This window comes from Haemaphysalis longicornis, unplaced genomic scaffold (assembly GCF_048455015.1).
Source record: "Haemaphysalis longicornis isolate Haplotype H1 unplaced genomic scaffold, Haemaphysalis longicornis Haplotype H1 scaffold_1, whole genome shotgun sequence".
Lineage (NCBI taxonomy): Eukaryota > Metazoa > Arthropoda > Arachnida > Ixodida > Ixodidae > Haemaphysalis > Haemaphysalis longicornis.
In genome coordinates, this window is record NW_027526203.1 from 292104799 (window position 1) to 292128818 (window position 24020).

Sequence of the window (24020 nt, forward strand, 5' to 3'; positions counted from 1 at the left end):
ACAAAATGTCGTTTTCCTACTGGGTAATGTCACAAACGAGGACAGAAATTTTTCAAAATGATCGTCATCTGCCTATTACGCTCTTTTAGTCTCACTGATTGTTCACTAAGTTTAGTTGTGGTGAAGCGGACACACAAGTGACTTTATGAACGCGGTGTTAAGCGATATACCTTCACATTAGACGAAATGTGCCTTGTTTTGTGCCGTTGTAACCAAGCACCTGGTTTGCTTCATTAGTAACCTTAATTACTAGAGCGTACCAAATATATCGCGCTTAAGATACCCGTACAACGAACACAAGTGTACTAAGGATCTGCATATAACATACCGCAGTAGTATGCCGAATATGCTCGTCGCCAACGGAAAAAAAATCCCGCCATCTCCACGAAGTGAATGATGATGAGAGGGGCGAAGCTAAAATGCTTATCGGTAAAACCGTGAAACATTCGCCAACACATCATATAAAGACTCGACACGTCAAGCTTACCACCGCTCCGTTGACAAGCCCGTCGACGACGTCGATGTTTGTGGTGATTATGTAGGGCTTGTTTGGAACGATGAGAATCTCCATGGGTAAGTTGGCGAATTCGGTGTAGGACATTTTAGCCACCTTGGCCGTCGCCTTCTGCAGAGCGTCTTCTTCAGCTCGCAGGCGACGAACGACAACCTCTTCTTCTTCCTCTCCTCCTTGTTGGGTAGCAACAAACGTGTTGAACGTTTTGACCTCTTCGGCCAATCTTTGGTAGGCCAATCCCTAGGGAGATCCTGCCACAATCATCATCATTCCGCCGTGTATGGCAGCAACGAGGGACGGGTCAGGGCCCGAGCAAGAGTCTTGAGCTCGCAGGCGACGAACGACAACCTCTTCTTCTTCCTCTCCTCCTTGTTGGGTAGCAACGAACGCGTTGAACGTTATGACCTCTTCGGCCAATCTTTGGTTGGCCAATCCTTAGGGAGATCCTGCCACAATCATCATCAATGTGCCGTGTACAATGTGCCGTGTACGGCCGGGACAGGGCCCGAGCAAGAGGAGCTTCGCCCCTAAAAAAATCATCAGGGGACTTGGGTCTGTTTACAGGCTTAGAGGGCGAAAGCCTAGCAATACTGGTTCATAGCATCACTCCTAATTCTTTTTTATGCCCATTTTAGAGCATAGGCCTGTCTAAATGAGACGACAGTGATTGCGCACGACGACGGCGGCCAGAGTGGGCGACGTGAGCCTGCCGCTTTGCGTCAGCCTCACGTCGCGCTGCCTTTTTCCGGCGCTTGTGTCGCCCTTGTAAATAGGGGCCCTCCTTCGAGCTCTCCACGAAGTGCAGAGAGGCCAGGACCGGGGGAAGGCGAGCACATTGAAGATAAGTCGCCGCCGAGCAAGGTCGCAGGGCTCCCGCCTCACCGTCTTTTTCAAGCGATTGGCCGGCTCCATACATTGACGTGAGTTGAACTTAGCCCCTTACTTTGTCCGGTTGAAGATGCGGCCTTTTGTTCTATCGGGCGTGACAAATGCAGCCGTGCATTCTGTTAATCCCGCCGAGGAAGCAAGAAGTGCGTCAGAGTTTGTTGGCGCAGCCAGCTCATTTAAGAACTGAGACACTAGCGGTTTACGATCTTGACTACTGAGATAGGTACCGTTGCATCCGCGTTGACGTCGTTGTTGGTAAGAAAGTGCCACAGATATGAGCGCCACATAATACTAGCGAGGAATTCGGGTGTGTAAAATAACGATTTCGTGACCATGATCTACGGCCCTACCCACAGCAGGCGCGTTTTCTAAAAGGAAGAGCACCACCCGCCCGACCGATTAGCAGCGTTACGTTATTTATTACCCGAAGGCTTCACCAGCATAGCATTCACCAGCTCTTTCTCCCGTTTGCCGTCGAAAATCTTCAACGCTTCGCGTCGTCATTGTTCATCAAATACCGCCACATCGGACGGCTGCCGGTGGCTTTTAGCCAAGGAGTAAGAACTCGGGCAGAGAATATATATATTTCATCTCGCACACCACTCCGGACTCGTATGGCTGCCTGCAGTAGACCACTTGAATAGAAAATGCAAAATTGATAAGGCCGCGGGTTTCTCCGACTTTAGGTGTTGACGGGATACTTTTTTCCCGTGGCTCCACTGACCTCGTAGGCCATCCCAATGCTGTCTTTTACATAACTTGGATATACCGCACAAGCGCACTTCATTTGGGGCCCAAAAGTAGTCATGTGCTTCAGCATAGCCTGCCCTCATGAGCAGCACAAGAACGCTGTTCTCAAAGACTGGAAACCTCCAACCAATACCTAACGTAACACTGAATAGAGCGGTCACATCGCAGAAAAATCTGCACCTGGGTTCACTGCCTGATGTCATTGCTTAGTGAGTGCCTCACGCTTTCTTCCGCGCCAAACAGTGCGAACTCGTGAATGTACTTTGCTTTGAGGTTAAGCTTGTGTTGTGTCTGCATCCCCGTCTCCGCACCTCGTATCTGGAAACGGCTTATTTTCTTCACGTTTTCCTGGGGTGGACTAAAACTGGGAGCTCTCTGTAAGAGTTGTGCTAACAGCCAACAAAAGCTTGTTAGCACTGCTCTATCGAGTGTACCGCAACGTCCAAATAATTTACAAAAGTGGTTCTCGCAGCTTAAGCAGGATTCTCCCTTTTTTACACGTAGCGAATAATATATGCGTAAACCTAAAGCAGCGGAAGAGCGGCCCCTTGTCTAGCTTCATGATAACGAGATCTGCGCTACTGCGTCGTCGAAGTGCCACAAATAACGAGGGTGCGGGGCATTCCTTGGAGTACTCCTCTCGGCATAGATGGAGAGAGATGCCCTCTATAGAAATCCAGCAGGAAGTCGTATCTCAACCTACCCCAGCAACGTGACACCATCTTTATATATTACCCTTTTACCATGTGACGCCTGCTAGTCTGGGAGCAGACTTTTTATCCATTTTTCTTTTGGATCGCTGCCAGAGGCGGCGCAGGTTTCTTCGTACAATGGCATGGCAGCCGTTCGTCGGCCGCAGTACGTCGGCTGCCGTCGCACTGGATACTCTGAGCTGCTTGAGAAACTAGGAGTGAGCGGCGGATCGTTGTATGTGCACAAAAATACATATGCCGCTTCATGGGCCCTTAGCCCCGTTCGGGGCGGAAATTACTAATAACGCGTTTTAATCAAATCACCCACAAAGAAAGATCCCTTCTGCCTAGCTCGGCGTCTCCAATCGTGTCCCACAAGTCACTGGCGTAGCAAAATTTTGTGAAAATTTTATTAGAGTTATCTTATTTGAAGTGGCGTACTTTTTATCCAGTCCCGCAACACTTCACTGGCGCTTTGTGGGCGCTTTGCTGATGCAGTTAAGGATACTACACCTACGAAGGCTGTCTTCGACAAAAGCATTTTTTTTTGTATATCAAAGTCACAAACGTGGAAACAAAACCATTTTTCAGTGACGATATATACACTTCAGGTGTCAATCAAATTAAGTTGTAACATGTGATATCTCTTGCGAGGCCACCTTGCGAGGCTCGGGCACCAATGAAATATTATAAATATTAATATTACGTCTACTTCTACTAGTACTACTACTACTACACCTGTCGAGGCACAATTTTCCTGTTCACTGTGCAGACATGAGGTTAGTATTTTCAACCGCTCACTTCATCTGTTCAGTCCACAACATTTTCCTAATATAGAATCTGTTATCAAGGCGTTTTGGTCTTCGGCTACTTTGCTGTACGTGGTTTGCTGTACGTCTTTCATCTCCCCGTCTGATGGAACTCTTATCCGGTGCTGCAGTTGACCTATTTTGAGGCCTGTCACGTATGTAGGCGGTGTTAGGAATTAGGTGTTAGGTGTTAGGTGTTAGGTTCTTAGTTTTTATCTACACGTGTATTTAAATATGTGCTCCTTATCGACCTGTATGAATATTTTTTCTATTGCATGCCAATCGGTATTTTGCTTCCGGCTTGTTTTATTTTGTTTTCGTTTTATTTTGTTTTATTGCCTTCTTATTTCCTTTTGTTGGCCAGTACAAAGTCGCAATGCCAATTCCTGGGAACGTTAAGAAATGCATGATTATTATGATTATGATTATTATTATTATTAAATAAACATGATTGATCGATAGTTATTCTTGTCTTCAGCACCTCGACACTACGTTCTTTGATTTGTGCAAAGCCTTTGACGTCGTCCTTCACTTGCTAATTACAAAACTGCATCCTCCTGGTCATAGACAAATCTTTTCTTTGCGTTTTGAAAAGTTACTGGCGTGGGCGGACCCTCTACGTAAATATTAAATGCCGGCAGTTCCATCGTTACTGCGTCTCAAGTAGCGTGTTGCAGGGAACACTTCTCAGACACCTCCCCGTTTCTTTTATTTCTTCGTGATGCTGCGGCCGGCACAAGTCAGTCTTTTTTTACTTCATGCTGATGACATCACCATTTTCAAGAAATTGTTGCGTCTTAGCGATTATGGGCATCTGCAAAGCGACATCGACGCATTTAGACACTGGCGCGAATACAACAAATTTATAATAAACGCGGCGAAAACCCACGTATTATCGTACACGTTTAAAACTGACCACCGCCCTTTGCCGGTACACAGTTTCCGATCATACTTTACCTCAAATTCCGACGTCGTTATACTTTAAAGCACTGTAAAGATCCCCAGGTGGTCTAAACTAATCCGGAACCCGCCACTACAGCGCGCCTCAAAGCCCAGGTGTAGCGTCAACGCGCTAAACCCCCGAAATTTGAAAACCGCTCGGTCTACCAAACATGCGAGCTTTTCGACCCTAGGGTGTTTAAAGAATCCCGTAGTGGTGGGTTCTTCTTGAGTCTGCACTCAACTGTCTGTCGTCCTGTTCTGGAATATGCCTCAGTTGTCTGGAATGGCACGTACAAACATAAAAGTGCGGCTTATGATGAGGTAATACCCAAGCCACACGAACACGAAAATTGACATTAAGTGCTTGATACCTTAAGTTTTAATGCCATTAATTCTTTGCTGGACGCGAAAGTCTAATTCCATTCGTTGTAATGTCATTTTTGGTTTAGGGAGTTTCGCACAAGTCATTCGCCTTCACGAACGCCTTATGAGGAACTCACCCGATCCTATTCGTATGGGACTTACACCTTCGTGACCCATGGATTTAAAAATCATCGTGTACCAATCTGAAAATGTTCGCGAGTACACAGACATGTTCCTAATGACCTAGTTTGGGTCTTTCAGAAATATATCACTTCGTTGTTGAAACAAAAAACAAACAGCTAGGAATCACATTTTGGTTTATTTAGTTTTCACTAGATTGCGTTAACTGTCTAGCAAGTGAGAGTTTTCTGTATTTATTTCAGAAAAGAAGTAATATATTTCTAAAATAAGCAAACAATGCCGCTGTGAACTTTTGCAGGCATTTAGTATTACATTTCCTATTCGTACACGATGGTTTTTAAGCCCGTAGGTAATAGGTAGTAAGTCCCATAGATATGTTAACAGGTGAATCCCCTTCAAATCTGCTTACTCTCGAACTCGATGGGCACCAAATGAAACCAACGAAACTCTCGTGCGCCAAACCCACGTGGAAACGTAGCTGAATATCGAAATAAGACGATATTCTGCGCACTCTTGGTGGCGAAGTTCTGAAGAAGACGACGTTTACTAAAACAGCGGCAAAAGGCAAAATATCGTGCTACTCGTCGTTTTGAATTTTTCGGATTTGGCTACCGCTGGCAGGCGACCGCAGCTGCTGAATCCACTTTTAGAAACAGCTCACACCATTTTTTTAAAAAACAGTATTTCTCATAACGTTTTCTTTCACAAAAAACATTTTTAACTCTTGTAATACGTTTTTCTCGGGGTTAAAAACTTCTAAAATATGAGTGCATTTCTCTTTTTGGTCATTATCACCATTATGCCAAACACATTTTAAGCCTTTGCGTTTTCGCGTGTAGCACGGCCCGCCCAAATAATGTCATTCGGTATCTTAAGGCCTTAAACACTTAATGTTATTTTTCGTGTACGTGTGGCATGGGTATAAGAAATAAGTACTTCTCGATTCTTTGACAACGCTTCTCCCCGCAAACCTAACCGTCCTGACGCAGGACCACTAGGCTCGGGAACGCCGCCAAGACAAACGCAGATAGGAGAAGGCTTGCTTTATATTGCTTTTATTTAAAGGAGCCATGAAGAGAAAACACAAGTTTGGTTCATTCAAAAGATTGTCTCGTTAGAATCATACACCACTTTTAACGTAAACTTCGCTCAAATAAGCTACATAATTAGGAAAAACGGGAATGGTCATGCGACCCACCAGCTCATTTCCCGCAACAGAACCTATGTGAAATGAAATGATGTCACATGAGCTAAGCTCTGCGATTGGCGGAGGCTGGCAGAAGCAGACGCAAATTAGGTAGAGCTTACAAACTAGACGAACGAGCGATTTGCGCTTAAATTTAGGGCACATTCCTTACAAAGCAATAAGAATGATGGGACAAACAGTGGAAGTTACGAAAGCACATGTAAACATAGAAGTACTGATGCGTTCTGCTGTTCGTACTGCGCACAGCATGCTTGGTTTAGCTGCACAGCACTACGGGGCTTGGGGTTGTCTCAGACGACACTGGCCGATTGACGCAAGCAACGGTATCTTACGTGACCCCATTTGTCGAGCGAGCACTGTTTCAGGGAACGAATATTTTCTCCCAGAACAAAAACAAGCCAGGTTTAAATGCGGGCAAAAACAAACCAAACGCTTGCCACAGTATGGTGGCGCCATCTAGGTTACGGAACGTAAAGAAACGCGGGAACAAACCATCACCGCTGTACAGGGTGGAGACAACCTTTGAACGGTCCCGTGCCGCCGCAATTGGGCCAACGGGCTCAACGCGTTATTCTTTTCGTTTCCCACGAGACCTAGCAACGCGAAACAGACAATATGATTCAAACTTCTTCAGTAAACCGCGTTGCGGCGATAATTTTAGCGCGGTTTTGACACAATGACTTGCTTCGGCGGCGAGCGAGCAACCAAAAATGGCGGCGCCAGCGTATACGTGTCTCTGCCCTGTACGGCGGATGCGTGAATGAAGGGACTCTAGGCTGCAGAGCGGTCGGTTCCTGTGATGTCATTTGGGACCACGAAAACGCACGATTGAGCGGGAAAATCAAAATTTTAACCTAAATTGTTTAATTTCTCAGTGAATAAAGCACCGTTTGTATCCGGACAAGCGCTGGGGGCACTATAAAACACGAAATCTTTCGAATAAAACCAACTTGCATTTTCTCTTCATGGCTCCTTTAATGAATTCAAAGGAAAGTTACCTCTACGGAACTTTTCAGCTCCAGTCCTTTTCCAAACCGCGAGAAAACGCCTTATTTTTCTTTGGCCTCCTGTAACAAGCTCTGCCACCTCCTCAGTGTGCAGAGAACTTTTTGTATCTCCTTTTCTACAGACGTCAGTAATTTCCACGGCTCGCTCCAACTGCTCAGTTCAGGCCCTTGCATAGTAGAACCTCACCCTGAATCTTTTCTAGGAAACAGTATGCTATATTTCTTTCATTGTTCCATTGATGTAATTTATTTTTCTATAATAGAAGTTGGCCTAATGGTTTACTGTTTGCATGGTATGATGTCCACGTTTAAGCTCGTTGTTCTTACTTTGCATGATCGTCCAAGTGAGTATATATATTCGGGGTAACTTATCTTCATGATGATCTGGGTTTTCTTTTTGCATCCTGGCAGCTTCTTTCATTTTAATAGCATGTTTTGTTTGTTGTGCTTTTATTCGTGCGCCAACCCCAAAGACTAAGGGCAATCTCTACAGGTCAATGAACTGATTGATTGATTGATTGATTGATTGATTGATTGATTGATTGATTGATTGATTGATTGATTGATTGATTGGTGTGCATTCTGCGTTTCCCGGTTACAGTTCTTATATTGCTACGCATATTTTCTATCATTTCTCTGCAACCAAAATCCTCAGGCAGTATTTATTTAAATGGATTTTTTGTCACTTCTTTTTTTTTCTTTGTAACGCGCGTCAGCCCCATTCGCAGAAATGATGTCAATTCTGTCGAACGTTTGTTGGCACTGTGCAATCACTCAAGCAACAAATAACACAGAAGTAATGGAAGAGAGCGGAGTGGGTCAGGGAACAAACGCGTGTTAAGGACATATTAGTAGAAATTAAGAAGAAATGTGTGCGAACAGGGCATGTAATGCGAAGGAAGATAACCGTTGGTCATTAAGGGTAACAGAGTGGATCCCTAGAGAAGGCAAGCGGGGCAGGGGGCAGCGGAAAGTTATATGCGCTGATGAGATCAAGAAGTTCGCGGGGATTAATTGGTCGCAGTTATCACAGGACCGGGATTTTTGGAGATTAATGGAAGAGGCCTTTGCCCTGCAATGGGCGTAGATAGACTGGTGATGATGATGATGATGAATGGTGTCGTGGTGGCGCACGTACTCATGATCGTCGCGAGATTATTGCCTGAAGTTGCGTACGCTCCTAGAACTTGGTGATAACGCTTAAGTTATGAAATTGAAACAGATATTATAGCTTCCTTTGGCCAATTCAGCAAGCGCACAGCAACAAAAATCCACGCTGGGACTACGCCTTTGCTGGTACCGAGCCAAAGGTAACTGGGGTCGCAGTTTCTGATAATACCGTTATTCCTATACGGCATTGTTAGGTAGCAGCAAACTCATTGCATTTCCCTGTTTTCGTTTTCTTCCCAGGCGTACGCACACGCCCTTCCCGGGCTTCTTACTTTCTGCTGCCAGGTTCGAATAGAAATCCCTTTTTATTCTGCTGCCGCTCCGGGTATCCTAATGCCATAGACGTCAGTGCAATACGATACCAACGTTGCTTCAATCCCCGCCTCCATGATAAAAAAGCCCGCGAGCTCACCAAGCTTGAGTAATGTGGCCTCCCAAAGTGGCGATTTTAAACGGCTCATTTTAAAGCGACCCTGCAACACCTTTTCACCTTTTTTTTTCGAAATTTTAAATGCTTGCAGAACGTAGCAAACCAACGCATGCAGTACTTAGATGAGGGGGTCGCAAAGTACCTCAGCCAAAAATTACTGCTCTGAGCACATCAGATAACGTTGAAACTTGTTTAAAAATATTTTTCTCTCTTTTCCCGTCTTGACGTTCTTCGACCGCTCGAATTATGTCATTACGGCGATGTGCCAGCTATTGGCTGACTTTCCTTGAGTTGCAGCATGAACGCATTCGATAGCCTTTTTAGAAAGAAAGCCACAAAAGCAAAGCAGAAAGGGAAGGCTTATCTGCTGCGACGAGAAAATCACGCAGGGCTGCTCCACGCTGGTGGTAACTACGTATATCTTTCGTAGTGCGAAGGAAAAAGGTAAGCGTTTATCGGAAGTGTTGCATAGTTTCTTCAAGAAACGTCGTCAACTGTACACTGGGCGGCTGCTCAGCCGCGCATGACCAACACGATCGAGCACGAAGCTAGGAATGAAGTCAGCTGCAGCAGCCATTATGCATTACGCATTTTCCACCCTGTCCGAGCAATCCGTTCCAGTGCGGCGACCGACAACTGTGAGCGGTGAAATTGTGATGGAATTTTAAAGTGACGCTATTGGATAGTTGGTCGGGAAATTTCGTGTCGTAAACAAAAAACCCACGCAGGACCCAGCAGTTCTCACCTAAGACGCCGAACGCATGCGTCAGGCTGATGAGGTATACAGTATATAAGTATCCGTTTAAAAAAAAACACGAAACAAGCATCGAAAGCGCATTATAGATGATAAGGCGCCTGTGAACAATGGAACTATTCCCTCTCCCTACCATGTGCTCCTGGTAAAGATTATGATTGCAGATTATGTTTGAAGGCTAAGCAGTTGTAGTGATAGCAGTTCTTGCACAAGACACCGAGCGCATGCTAGGCAGGACCCAGCATTAGGTGCCAGAGAAGCCGAGCGTAGTGTCAGAAGATAAGTTATTAGTGTACCGTCACTGAGGCACGGCAGTCAGCAACGGCGGCCGTTTTGGCGTTCATCTGTGTTTCGAGATTGCCGCATCTACGGCCTCGCCGTTAAATCCGACCGGGTCGTTCGTTAACAACACTACCGAAGATGCAGCAAAACGACATCTTTGGACACACTTCTGCTGCTGAAATGCTGTTAAACGCGTTATCTTTGATTCGCATTCGGAACAACGTCCGTTGCGCGTAGACGCAGAGCTGAAAAAATGTCACGTAATGCGAACTGACCAATGATCATGCGGCACGGAACAATAGGAGAAAAGAGTGCCGATACTCTGTACCCTTATTTAGACCCGAGCGCAAGCGACAAGCCCGTCGAGACGACGAGAAACATTACATACCATCCTCCGTCGTCATTTGTAGTGGTTTACAACAGCTTTGTTTTTGGTATATTTAAATGATATTTTTCATACCCCTCCTGCTGCTCATCTAGTAGCTTACGCTGATGATATCACAATGCTTGCCACAGAAAACACAACAGCCAAGTTATCACAGCGTGGAAACCAATTTTTAGATTATTTACATCACTGGTGCAATTGAAACGTCTTAAAGTTAACACGAACTGGTATTCAATTATTAGGTTATAACAGCATTGGCATCGTGTCCAGTGTAAAATCTCTCGGCGTTGTATTCTCCGAGACGCTTAACTGGGACATACGTATTGATAACGTTAGATCAAAAATGCACAGGTTAAACGGTGTGCTATGTAAACACAGGTTAATCCTCCCCACACAACACACAAGCTAAACTCCTAATTTATAATTAGTACAATTTACCGGTGATTACTTACTGACACATGGCTTGGGGAGCGACGACATAGCATAATAAAAATCGCCTTATTATTGTACAAAAATGAGCAATAACATTGATAACTAATATACCGTGGAATGCTCACACCGATTATTAGACTGACTACCTTGTATGCGTTCAGACACCTGTGAATTAATAAAACTGCTGTAGAAGAATGTTTCGGTTGGTGCGCCATGAACCTATCTACGATGTACGTCACTCCATTTCATGGACCATACCTCTAGGTTCCACTAAATACCGCACACAACCTTTGTCATGGAATTTGCCAAAGTATTTAAATATTCTCGAAGGCAATTATTTTTCTCTTAAATTGTTTTCCAGGAGAACGTTCATGAAGCTGAGCAGTCTTTTTGAGCCTTTGACCGAATAGGATCATCTGTACAAATATTTTTACCGTACAATGTAAACGACTGGTGTGAATTCGCGATTCATATTTATGCATGTGTGCGTATGTATATGTTGCCGGTTACATTGTGGCATGAGAATTGTGTGAAATTGCTTAAATCTGTTAACTTAGAAATGTGTAACAGAGTTTAGGTATGCAATATTATCACTCGTTTGAATTCTGTAGTCATGTTGAACTTAAAATTGTGTTACAGAATTTAGTGTAGAATGTTTTTCACCTGTTTGAATTTCGAAGTTGTGCTTCAATACACCGCTGCTGTGTGGGGCATAAGGGGTCCTCAAGCTGCATTTTGCAGCTTTGTCCCTTGTGTCCTCTCTCATACTGTACTTTGTTTGAGAGAAATAAAATCTATGAATCTGTGAATCTATTAATCTTTGCTGGACATCCACTTTCGCAGGACGGGATGGCGAACAATTTTTTTAGTTTCTATGACAGCAGCCATTGTCCTCTGATGAACGAAGAAATAAAATCTGTATTTCAGAACCGTCACTCACGTGGCAAACACATGTGTGGAATTCAGGTAATTGCTAGATGGTGCGATGTCAGCGTTGCAACTGTCGCATCGGACTGCAGCGTGAGGCTATTTTCAGACTAGCGACGTAACAGCCATTTCGTGCGCTATGGACGTGAGAAAACGGCGTTTCAAGCAGTTCGGTTGACTGAGACGTGAAATGACGTCATTCTTCAAAGATATTATGACAGTTGCCGCAACAGTCTGAACCCGGCCTGAAGGGAATTAAAAGAATTTTATGGCTTTTATGCTGTTAACTGCAGAATATCCGCAGGAGGTCAGAGACTAGTCCCAGCTGCCAATTACATAACTAGGGTTTGCAGCAAAAGCACTCAACATATAAAATGTATTTAAGCTGGCTTTTCGTAGAAGTTATCCCCCAAAATAAGACAAACCTTTTGTGGCCAGCTTGATTTTCAAAGCGGGCATTATTTCCTGCCGTGAGTGCGTGGGCGTTCCCGAGTAGCGACGGCAACACGCCAAGTTACGAGTTGTGTCGGACAGGAAGGTAGAGCCGGGAATGGTAGGAGGGAGTGGGCGAATACGGACTGGCGCCGGTCTGCAGGGAATAGAAAGAGAAGGCAAAGAGAAAGGGGAGCCAATCGCCGTCTTTTTATTTTTTAATGTGAGCCATTTTATCGGGCTACTGGAAAGCGTACAGGACTGCTGATAAGGAACCTAAAAATGAAATCCCACCAATGCATGTATGCAGTGTCGAAGCCGATTTCAAAGGAGGCTGGAGTACAGCAAAGTGGTTTCAGAAATTATGCGACTATTCCTAGTTGAAAGTTCCTGCTTTTTAAAATTGTGCACATAAAACGTAACCAGAGTGCTCCTTCCTCGGCGATTCGGATCGCGCACTTGACGTCGTGCTCTGGACGCGACAGGCAGTTTACCCGCGACGCTGTAGCCGACGCTGTGCGTGTGCGTGTGTGTGCGTGCGTGTGTGTGAGCGGTGCGTGTGCCTGTGTGTGAGCGTGTGCGTGTGTACGTGTGGGTGTGTGCGAGCGTGTGTGTGTGTGTGCGCGCATGTGTGTGTGGGTGTGTATGCGTGGGTGTGCATGTACGTGTGCATGTGCATGTGTGTGTGCGTCTGGTGCGCGTGTGCGTGTGTGTTCGTCTGCGTGTGCGTGTGCATGTGCGTGTGTGCATGTGCGTGCGTGTGCATTTGTAACTCGATTTGATGTACAGTAGCCGCCCTTTTTTTGAACTCGAAAAATTCGGACTTTCCGGATATATTCCGGACTTTCCCGGGGAACCGCCATTTCTTCCATAGAAGTAATGTATATGAACAACGGATATTTCGGACAGAATAAAGTCAAAAGTTCCATTTTCCGGACAAACTTTTCCGCAAGAGATTCACGGTGCGGGTCCCGGACGACGCTATTTTGAATCCGCAGCCACCTGGCTAGCTTCGGATTGGATGGGGATTGGCTTGACTTCCGCTTGGGTAGCCAACCTTGATCTTGGAGGCCATAATTTTGCATGTAGTCTGCGGCGGGAGCAATCTCGAAAGCCGGAAACGAGTCATACGGGGCCAGTTTACTAAGAAAACGTAACGCTCGCAGAGATGCAAGCGGACGTCCTCACACAAAGGAAGAATTTAAGGCAAGGAACCTTTCGCGACTTTTTCAGTCATAGTTAAATGAAATAAAATTCGCTTTTTCGACTAGCGGATTTTCCAGATTGTTCTTTTATTCGGGCTATTTTTCGTTCTCCTGCAGGTCAGAAAAATCGGTCGGCTACTGCATAGCGCTCGTCTTGTGTGGCCTGTTCCTCGTGTCTCGTATTGTTGCCCTGCTGAATTATGTTTTATTGCTCAAGTGACAAGCTCGCCGGCCAGAATGCATTGGCAAAGTATACTGTCAGGATTTTACGGTCGGGACGAGTGCGTACAAAAACTATGAGTGCAGGGCCTCGAACCCGTATACGCCTATGTCCCACATGTAATACGGATTTTTTTCATAACTCAAAACATTCTTTATTGAAATAAAAAAAATGAAGGCCACATGGCGTGGGTTTATGAGGCCTTCGTTATCGCGGACAAGCCTTGTTTAGCGCGGGGACAGACATAGCCACCTGCTTGTAGTCGAAAACCGGTCGTTCTGCCTGAGAGAAGTCCAGTGCTAGTCCGCTAGAGGAAATGTGAGTAAAATAGATTTCAAATTGTTATTGATCTTGCCGAGATTTTTGCCACTTGTTCTTGACTAAACGGGCATGTACGGAAAACATTATAGTCACTTAGGAAAATGATTTGTATTTGCCGTCCGTCAAACCGGTGTTCTACATGTTGGATGCTAGGCGCACTGGGTGTCGTCGCTGTATCAGATTTGTAGGCGTACTTAGTAGCGTCCGCAATGCTAAACTAACATAGTGACATACATATGGACGAGAAAGAAAGTCCGGCAACCTCGACTGTAAGCCCAAAGTCTATTGGACCGCACTGACCACACAGTGATCCTTCAAAGCAAGCACACAAGATGTGCTCATTGCAATGGAAAGACCTCCACATGGTGTGAATTCTTTAATTTTTTAATTTATTTAGACAATACGGCAGGCCAGAATTAGGCCCAAGCAGGAGTGGAAAGACGAAAACATAGCATATCAGGCAAATGTAATTATACAAACTCTATCTTAGAAACACCAACAAAAGAATGGCAAACGACAAAACATTTCTACATGGGAAAAAGCTGATCAATTGATGCATGCAGATTAGGCGAAGTGAACACAGAGGCAGGAAGACTGTTCCAATCGGATATTGTTCGCGGGAAAAATGAATATGTATGAGTGTTTGTGCGGGCGAACAATGGGGTAAATTTAAAGGGGTGACATTGCCTGGTGGGCCGGGAAGAAAGACAGGTCAGCTATATTGATGGATCAATGCGAATAGAGTGGTTATTCTTCTTTCTGTGATCACAAGAACAATTATTCCTGTTAATTACCGGTATTTCAACGTATTAATGTTGACGATTGCACAAAAAACAGAAGGGAAAAATCAGTTTTTCTGATTTCCAGAAGTTCAGGCACTGACGTACGCAGGGGGTGGGTATTGGGGGCCCGAAATTTTCGATTCCGGGGTTGGGGGAGGGGGGGAGAAGAGGAGACGGACACAGACGAGGCTAGTGTACCTATCGTAATGACTACCGATAATTATTTTTGTGGCAAGCTATCACCCATACGCACCAATCGTATGCGGCTTAGATGAATGCTCTCACAACGGCGATCAGCCATTTTGCAATCGCACTGGGGGAAAAATGAACGAAGCGGGAGGAAAGTTATGCCGAGTACGGTATCATCCCAAATTTTTAATTTCAATAAATTACTCGCTTGGAATTTTTAGTTCTTGTGGTTTTGTTTTGTTATTTACTTTTTTTTTTCTTTCATCTCCCCTTTTTCTTTATGCCCCCAGCCCCCAAAAATCTTGCGTATGCCACTGAGACTGAGTTCAGGCATACATGGTTTAAACAGGGCGAAAATCGACGGTGCTTCAGCCAGGGGTAAATTACCCGTGACGAGACACGTTACTTTAAACATCGTTGTCTTTCCCACATTGCTCACGCCCTGACATCGCGTGCATTGTGTGCAGAAAGGAGCCATGTCGACCGTGACAGAGGCGGTCGCGGAGAAGCTGCCCGCCCTGAAGCCGCACAAGATGGAGATAGTGTGGCGCAATGTGATCCTCATGGGAAGCCTCCATTTGACATCCGTCTACGGATTGTACTTGGTCTTTGTCGTCCTGCAGTGGAAGACTGTGCTTGCCGGTGAGACCCGCCTCTTTTCTGGGTGATGGCACCACATGGGCCTGCATGAATGCCACAGCTGCTTGTGTTCGAGTAGTGCGGTGTCGTCTTCCGCAATCGAGCAACTCGCCCAAAATGTGGTCATCGAAAAAAAATGCACTTTCTTGCTCGCATCGCGTGAAACAGTGGCACGCCAAATTCCTCCACTTTCGCGCTCCCAACTCTGTTGCAAACAGACAAATGCGGAAGCAGGATGTGTTCAGTACGTCTAACTTTCAAAGAGATCGCCCTCTCCAGTCTTCATGAGCGGAAGGTCGCGTTTTGTCAGCCGCTAAGAGGCTGTTGCCTGAGCGGGACGCCGGCGTTGGAAACTCCCGAGTGCTCCGCGCTGCAGGCAGCTGCGTGTGGACGAAAAAAAAAATGCGTTTCAGCTGCTTTTCAGCAAAGAAAGTAAATAAAAAAGCCGCGCGCGCCTCACTGGGAACCGCGGCCGCTGCCGTCACCATACCAACGTGCACTGAATCCATCGGCCAAGGACGCACGAAGCAAGGCGATTCGTAGCGCCACCTGTTAAAAGGGTCCTGTCTGGGCGTGACGCCGTGAATAAAAAAAAAGAAAAAAAAATGCTAACGGGAGGGGGAAAATACATAATACAAAGCGATGGGGGAGCTTACGAAAGGCTTTAGTGTTGACACCTCGCCGCGGTGGCTCAGTGGCTAAGGCGTTGCGCTGCTGAGTACGATGTCGCGGGTTGGATTCCCGGCCGCGGCGGCCGCTTTTCTGATGGAGGCGAAAAGCAAAAACGCCCGTGTTACGAGATTTCGGCGCACGTTAAAGATCCCCAGGTGGTCAAAATTAATCCGGAGCCCTCCACTACGGCGAGCCTCATCACCTTCGTTGCGTCGGCGCGTTAAACCCTACAATCAATCAATAAATCAATAAATCAATAAATCAATAAATCCATAAATCAATCAATCAACCAACCAATCTAGTGTTGACACCTGTTACACTACTTCCAATGACCCATCGAGAAACTGTATCTTAAGCCTGGTGAGCGTTATAGATGGTAACCTATAGGCACACCTCTTCTCGTCCCAGTATCATGGCAAATACTTCAGATATCTTGTTGACATCCGTATCACCCTTCTCTGTGACCGGAGAGGCGCTAAGTACTGTCGTTTTAGTACAGGACGTTCCGCTCCTTCAATAGCTAATAAACGGCCACAACTGCCGCTGCCAATTCATTTCACATGCAATGACCACCCCAGAAATGTTTTTTTTTTAATCTGGCGACCGTTGCAAAGGTATTTTCATGATTGAATTGTTAATAAGCTAAAACGCGTTACTACTAAAAACTTCTGATACCAACATACCTTCTCAAACAAAATCTAATCGAGCCGACAAAACCTTTCCCGTTCCTTGGTGAAATTTACTCAAGTCTTATTTCCAGGTACCAGGGCGCAAATTCGCAACAGTATTCGCGCCGCTGGCTTGGCTATGATGCTGCATATCGCGGGAACCTAGCCACTGCCTGTCGCAAGCTGCTCTTAAGATGTATCACGCGCTGTGAACAGTTCTGGGAATGTGGGCCCATATTCGAACAACTCTGACGCTGTCGATCTCGTTGATCGATTTCCGTCTGATGAGTGTAAGCTGTACAGCCAATAAAAAATGGGACCATTTCTCATTTTTCCCTTCAAAATAAGCTGCTGCTATCGGATATCAACCCCACAAGTAGGGGCGAGTAAGAAAGGCGGGAAGAAATCCGGGGCGATGCTTGCGTGCCTCGTGCACCCAGTAACGCAGTGCTTATGATCACATGATTTTAAGCCGACGCTTGGTTATCGTTGCGTCACTGCCTGGCCAGCGTTTTCTTTATCGCAGCTCGCCTTTAATTCGCCGGCCGTTCGCGACGTGTCAAGGGTGCGGCAATGGCCTTGAGCCTTATCCAGTTGCGGTTCGGTGTCTCTGTATCACTTAAGATCACGGTCAAGGAGGCGGGAGGGAGGTGATAATCTGTTAGCGAAGATTTTCTTCCTTTTTTTTTTCTTTTCAAGCAAAAGGAGCGGCATACATCTGAACTAACGGCACGTAACACGGCCGGGCCAGAGCGGAGGCGCGCCCTGTGTTACAAACGCGCGCGCGCCGCTGCTCTAGCCCGGCCATGCACGTACCCAGAAGTCCAAAACCAAGTTCAACTTTTAAATAACGCATTCAGTTAATTGGTGGGCTGACCTGTAGCCTGTAATGTCCCACCGATCTAGATAACTGTACCCATACGAAAGAAAAACAACGAAAATGTGTTTGATGCTTTAAAACAATTCCTCAAGTGAGTTTTACGCCACTTCTGACGAGTTCGCTTTGCTTTAACAGTTGCATCCAATTAACTGCGCCGAATGCGTTTATCCTGAAGTAGTAATGTTAGATTATCACGTTCTAAGTGCCCAAGCATTTCTATGTGCACCCAACGAGGAAGCCCTCTGCCCGTCTGCACCGCTTCATGTGCCACACTACCGCCGCATGCGAAGATGCTATTAATAAAACGCCCTAGGGCCTTCATACTTCGGCATCAGACTGACTATATTTCCCCTAAAAGACGTATTGCCAGCGATGCATTTGCGTATGGTAGTGAAGGCAACACCAAAGAGTTCTTTGTATAGTGCTTCATAAGGGTACTCTTTGAAATGTTTGGTAAAAAGCCCTTCGGCAATCATATCTTAATATAAGACTTCATTAAAAAAATGTCTTCCCAAGATTGCATTTATGTGTAGTAGTTAAGCCGACTATAAAGGAGCAAGGTGTGTAGCGTGCTATAAGGATACATGGGATTTTACTGAGGTATGTAATGAGGCGTTAGTACCTTCATATTCTTATAAAAGACCTCCCTTACAGTCCCTAAAAATACGTATTCCCAGAAAAGCAATCGGAAATAAGTGAAGCCGACTTTAAAGGGGTTCGGTGAATATCGCTTCGTTGGGACACATGGGGTTTTATGGAGTTATTTATTAATGTACCCTGGGGCCTTTCCGTACTGAAATCCGATTGATTATGTGGTGACTGAGAGAATTTCTTCCCGGCAATGCGAGAGTGTGCAGCAGTGAAGCCACATTTAAAGGGCTCAGTGCATAGCAGAGCGGCTTTGGCATTCATTCGACAGTTCCCACTCTGGGGTTTCAAAGAACTGCCAGTTTAGCCGAACTCTAATTCACGGGGCATTGCGTATCTCAACTCATTTATGGCTCTCTTGAGCTTCCTCACGAACCACAGCGCCGACATCACGCGAGTTACCAAAGTTGTTCGACGCAATATCTCAGTGCTCAAGCATTTTAATGCGAAAGCATTAGTTTGCTATGCTGGTCGAAATTCCGGCGTCCGTGACCGTTTGCTCATGGGATAAAGAATTGGCCAATGAATGCTCACAATGATGCTACATTCATCAGGGAAGCGTTTATGAACAAACTGAGATGAAAAGGAAACTGAGTAAATTTTGTGCTGGGTGGGATTTGAACCAGGGTCTGCCGGAACACAAAACGAGCACGGACCCCGTGGACCACCTAAGCTTGATGATTCTGACTGAAGGTGAACCCAGCGAAAGGGTTGTGGCCTCTGACTTATAAACGTGTGACAGAGACACGTACTCAGTACTACAGCAGAAATTTGATCACGGTGATTACGCAGGTAGAATTAGGTGAGTAGCAAAGCCCGTTCCCGCCAATAGTGTCTATGTAAGGCTAACAAAACTGATTGGCCAAGTTTCTCAGTAAGGATACCGAAAGAGGAAGAAAACGTCGCGAAGGGAAATAGATGATGATGACGATTATAGTGCCAGGACACATTCGCACCCCTGAACGCGTGCCACTGTGGGCACCGCGTCATTACCGGGCATAGGATGAACGCGCTTCCTTCCAGGTGACACTTGTTCTACACATTTCATCGGTGCAGTGTATGCGGCCATCGACTCGGAACCGTCTAAATCACCAGAAGCTGCGAAACATGGCGGCGCACACAAAACCGCCATATCCATTCCACAATTCAAGACGAATATTTTCGCATTACCTACATCATAAGGAGTACCCAGGTGTCCTAGAATTTTTAGGCTCGGGTGTATTTTGTGGTCGCTCTCAACTGCTTCCTGGAGTTGAACTGGCATAGAAGACACGGGGTCGAATCTGTGATAGGCGGATCGGCGAACCAAGTAATGTATCGTTACAGCTGACATCAGCGGAAGTGTAATGGTTGAGACAAAGCGCCTTAGAAGTCTCTTTATATTGAAAAGCAGCGCGTATAATTTGGCCTAAGGAGCGCAGAACATCGGCCACACTACCCAAACTCTAGCCGTATGAAGCTAACATTTCGTCACCGTCACTTTTAAGCGTCCTTCTGCCGTGCGCCTTTTGAACTGCAGTGATCGAATCCCACTGGGATGACGAAACGCGAGCACCGCAGACGAAAGAACTAATAGGGCGCGCGCCTCTTGCAGCTTACATGTTCTACACGATGTCGATCATTGGCGTCACAGCGGGATCTCACCGGTTATGGGCTCACCGATCCTACAAGGCCAAGACTCCCTACCGCATCATGGTCATGCTTTTCCAGACGCTGGCATTCCAGGTGAGAAACGCGCAGTTGTTGAGATTTTATAGCAGATCAAAAGTGGCGCCTGCTTTGAGAAGTTTAACGCGAGAGGGACGCTCCGAAATTTGGAGCCTGGAAAAACAGCGCAGGCCGAGCTCCCAATTCAACCAGGCGCACTGCCGTGAAAGATGGGCATTTTTAATGCGTGCCATTCTAGTAAGTCAGGGTGCAGGGCCAAATTTTTATAGATGTCCTTGGAAAAGCACAAAAGGGACGGGGACGAGACGTAGACGGGGCAGAGCGCAGAACCAAAAACAGACGTTCGTTGCACGCAATTACTTATACACGGAATTCTGTGGCTGCTTGGCGACTTCCTTGCGATGAATGGCTAACATAAATATATGGTGGGGGGCGCGATCGGCAGCAGCAGCGCCGTCACAAAAATCATCAGTCTGGGGATTGTTTTCTAGCCTCTTTTGTAGCCAATTAACCGCGCGGATGAAGCTGATCTCGCGTGCCCTCCTGCAGTTTTTTTTGTGCTCCATTGGTTTGGTTTTTTGCCGAATATATGTTGGTTTCAATGTAATAATTGTGTTTGCATTGCCTATGAATACATCCGCAATGCCCTGAACAACACCACGTGGAGCAAGAGTGAGGCTTCATCCTGAAGCTCTTGTTTCATTTCCCTTTCCCGGAAAGAATAGAACAAATAAACGTTCAGCCGACCAAACGTTCGCAGTACTTAATGGGTAGCGGGTATCAATCGAACCTGCGAACAGGATCACGAAAGTTCAGGCCGCATCCAAGAATACTCCTCGGCAGGAACTCATGAAAAACCGGAGTGGAACGTTTCAAGTTATCTTCCGAGGCGAACAAGGTAAATAGAAGCAGCAGAATGATCTTGACGACAGCGCAAAGGTAATAGCGTGAAGGAAGCATTAACAGACAATTGAAACGTTATAATATTTTTTATGTACAGTTTGTTGGACTGAGGTTATCCTTGATCATGGTGTTTGGGTGTTAATGGCGCATCTGAGGTTATCCTTAATTTTTTTACGGGTTAGCGGGAGGCCAACCATAGGCCTCAGGCAATGCCTTTGTACGATGTATTTGTGCCCACACGCTTTCTAACGGACAGCAGGCAAATGAAACCTGATTTTATTTTGTGTGTCACTCTGCTAATTTTAATTCCTTAGAAACTAAGTCCTGTGTGTAATTATTTTTCGTTTATATGAAGTCACTTTTCATATATCAATACGAGGAACTAATTCACTTTCTCCTGCTGTTTCCGTTGTTTCTCTCTACATTTTTTCATGTGTTGAAACATTTAAGCATCATGCACACCTTCACATTTGCTGCGCAATTCGTCTCGCTTGCACGCCAAGCTTCAATACATGAGTACATTATCTGTTCGTTCATTCTACATCGCTCATGTGACGACAGCAATGGCGTCTGCAATTCGCTAACACCCTGCTACGACACGCCATTTCTGATATAAATGAATCTTTCCTAGTTTCTTGGCCTATCCCCTGCGAGTAGCTAATGCTGATCCGTTTGTTGTTTTTTTTTTTTTGCGACCGACGGACGGTAACCAATTTCTAGGGAACTCGGGTGGGGGCCTGGCACGTGACACGATAAAACAGTGCGGAAATGTTTGTTGCGAGCAGTTGTATTCAGAACCCCGTAAAGTTCTTGCGTAAACATACAACAACCAGCAATGAGGCGAACTAGATACTGTCCCCTTAACACTTTCAACGGGGTGAATTTATTAGCAACAATAGGTGGGTTCAGCCCCAAGTGAAGGTCACGGGAAGTACGAAGTAGTTTTGTTTGTTTGTTGTTGTTTACAGAATGACATCTACGAGTGGGCGAGAGACCACCGTGTGCACCACAAGTATTCCGAGACCAGCGCCGACCCGCACGATGCGACGCGGGGCTTCTTCTTCTCACACGTGGGCTGGCTCTTGGTGCGCAAGCACCCCGATGTGCGCATCAAAGGCCAGGGCATCGACCTGAGTGACCTGATGGCCGACCCAGTCGTCCGCTTCCAAAGGAGGTTCGTGCTTGGGGCCCGCTAGAGCAATGCTGACCGAACGTAGGATTGCCGACTGTTGGAGGGCTAAGCGCTTGGACTTGTGGGATTCTACATTTCACACAGTAGTTATTTTCCACCACTCAGCCATCCGCGCTCAGCAAACATGCCTTGCGAGCGCCGGCTGCGGACGGGTCCGTTGTTTGCGGATACGGACAAAGGCAGGAGGTGAGAAGCGCAAAACACCAATGGCAGCATTTATTGCAATGTGCAAATCAAATATACTGCGTACAGACTAATCGTAGGCCATAACGGTAACATTGGGAGCGAGGCACTAAACAACGCTAGAGATCGAGATGGTTCGACTCACCGATAGAATACCGGAGCAGCGGGGCGCCGCGCGTGCGAGTGCGGGTACAGTCTCCGAGCTCGCCCGGAAGCGTCCCTTTGTGGCGCGTTCCCCAAGTCCGGACCAGGGCGCCGAAACGTCCGCGCGCTACCGCATCCCCCAAGACAAGAGACTGTCCTCTCGTCATGCTACGTCCCAGCAGACCTCGCCAAACAGTGGCGCTAGTGCGGAGGAAGAACTGGTTCTCGGGTAAGGCAGAGGGGAAAACTCCACCCCGGCGACAACAAACCCTACGGTTGCTGGCGCGCTCCCGTCGCGCGAGCGAGGGGCGCTGTGCAACGCTGGCCGCGATGGAAAGCTATAGCCAGAAAGGGGTTCGCGTGAAAGTCGTGATCCCCACAGACTATATTCAGTCCTGCTAAGAACATTATCGCGGATCCTGTTACCAGATCACTTTGTGTCCGCAGACCCTCCTGCTTCAAACTTTGAAAACGCAATGGCCAAAAAAAAAAAAAAATTGGCCGCGTATCTGCTCCTTTCGTTGCAAATGACGTCAAAAGACGATAGTCTTTATCGGCTTTTGCGAAGTAAATGCCTCCCTTCGCTTTACCGCTCACCTCTCATGTTGTTCCTCTTGCGTCGCGCTCCTCCCAAGGTAAAGACGCCAAATGTTTGCTTAAATCATTTTAAACTTTGCGCGTTCCACTGCTCCAAACCGGGTGTCTCGATGCGAACGCTGCCGTACGGCGAAGACGCGCGTTAATCGAGGCACCCTACTTCAACGTTTATAGAACCGCGTTTCCCTACTCCACGTGCGTTGCAAGCAGAACGTGGAAAATATCTAGTGGAACCTTGCGTAACTGTTGCCGGTTGATTTCTTAAAATGGCGCCAGAAGCTATAGTGGCGCGGGCGACAGCAGGCGACGGCGGAGTGAATTCTTTTTCTGCAGTTGATGAAGTATTTAATTTCGCAAAAGTCAAGCATGTTTGAATTTTTATAAAGGAGCACTGCAAATATTACTTCTGTATTGATTTGTTGTCTCATAATTGCATAATGTCTTGTTCTTCTTCAACAATGTTGACAAGTATGAACATTACAGCGGACCAAGACGGGTAGATTTAGCTGTGACTATATAAGACTGTGACTATATAAGAGAATGCGCAGGCATTCTTTTGCTTTGGCCGGGTGGCTGAATCGAGTCACAGACAGACAGACGGACAGACAGACAGACAGACATACAGGCATACAGACAGACCAAAATTTCTGGGGTTTAAGTAGCCCAAGAAAGACTATCGTCTTTAAAAACCTGATAACAGCACACCGTCCACTTGAGACATGCTACGCTGTAGCGCAGAGGTTGCAAAAATTTTCGAAAGAACACACAAATTCAGGACAGCACATATCGTTACATCCGCATCCTAATAACGAAAAATACCAGAGTGTTAAACCATCACTGAACCCGAGTTTGGTATGAACCTGAATCCTTTTTTTTTTTTTTTTTTTGCTGAAACCTAAACCAAATCTTAGAATTGACGACAAGAAAAAGAAAGTGGGCGGACACCTAAGCATGGGCTGCGAATGCGAAAGCATGAATGTCAGT

The 24020-nt window shown here is 46.2% G+C and overlaps 1 protein-coding gene across 1 annotated transcript in view; it reads left to right on the forward strand.

The window, feature by feature from the left end:
- The first annotated feature begins 1299 nt into the window (after nucleotides 1–1299).
- Nucleotides 1300–24020, forward strand: part of LOC144148073 (stearoyl-CoA desaturase 5-like) — a 43518-nt gene continuing 20797 nt past the window's right edge. Inside the window, exons 1-4 of the mRNA XM_077679671.1 lie at nucleotides 1300–1434; nucleotides 15310–15484; nucleotides 19944–20074; nucleotides 21889–22094. Coding sequence (XP_077535797.1) covers nucleotides 15319–15484; nucleotides 19944–20074; nucleotides 21889–22094 — 503 coding nt within the window. The 5' untranslated portion in view covers nucleotides 1300–1434; nucleotides 15310–15318. The remainder of the gene's footprint in view (nucleotides 1435–15309; nucleotides 15485–19943; nucleotides 20075–21888; nucleotides 22095–24020) is intronic.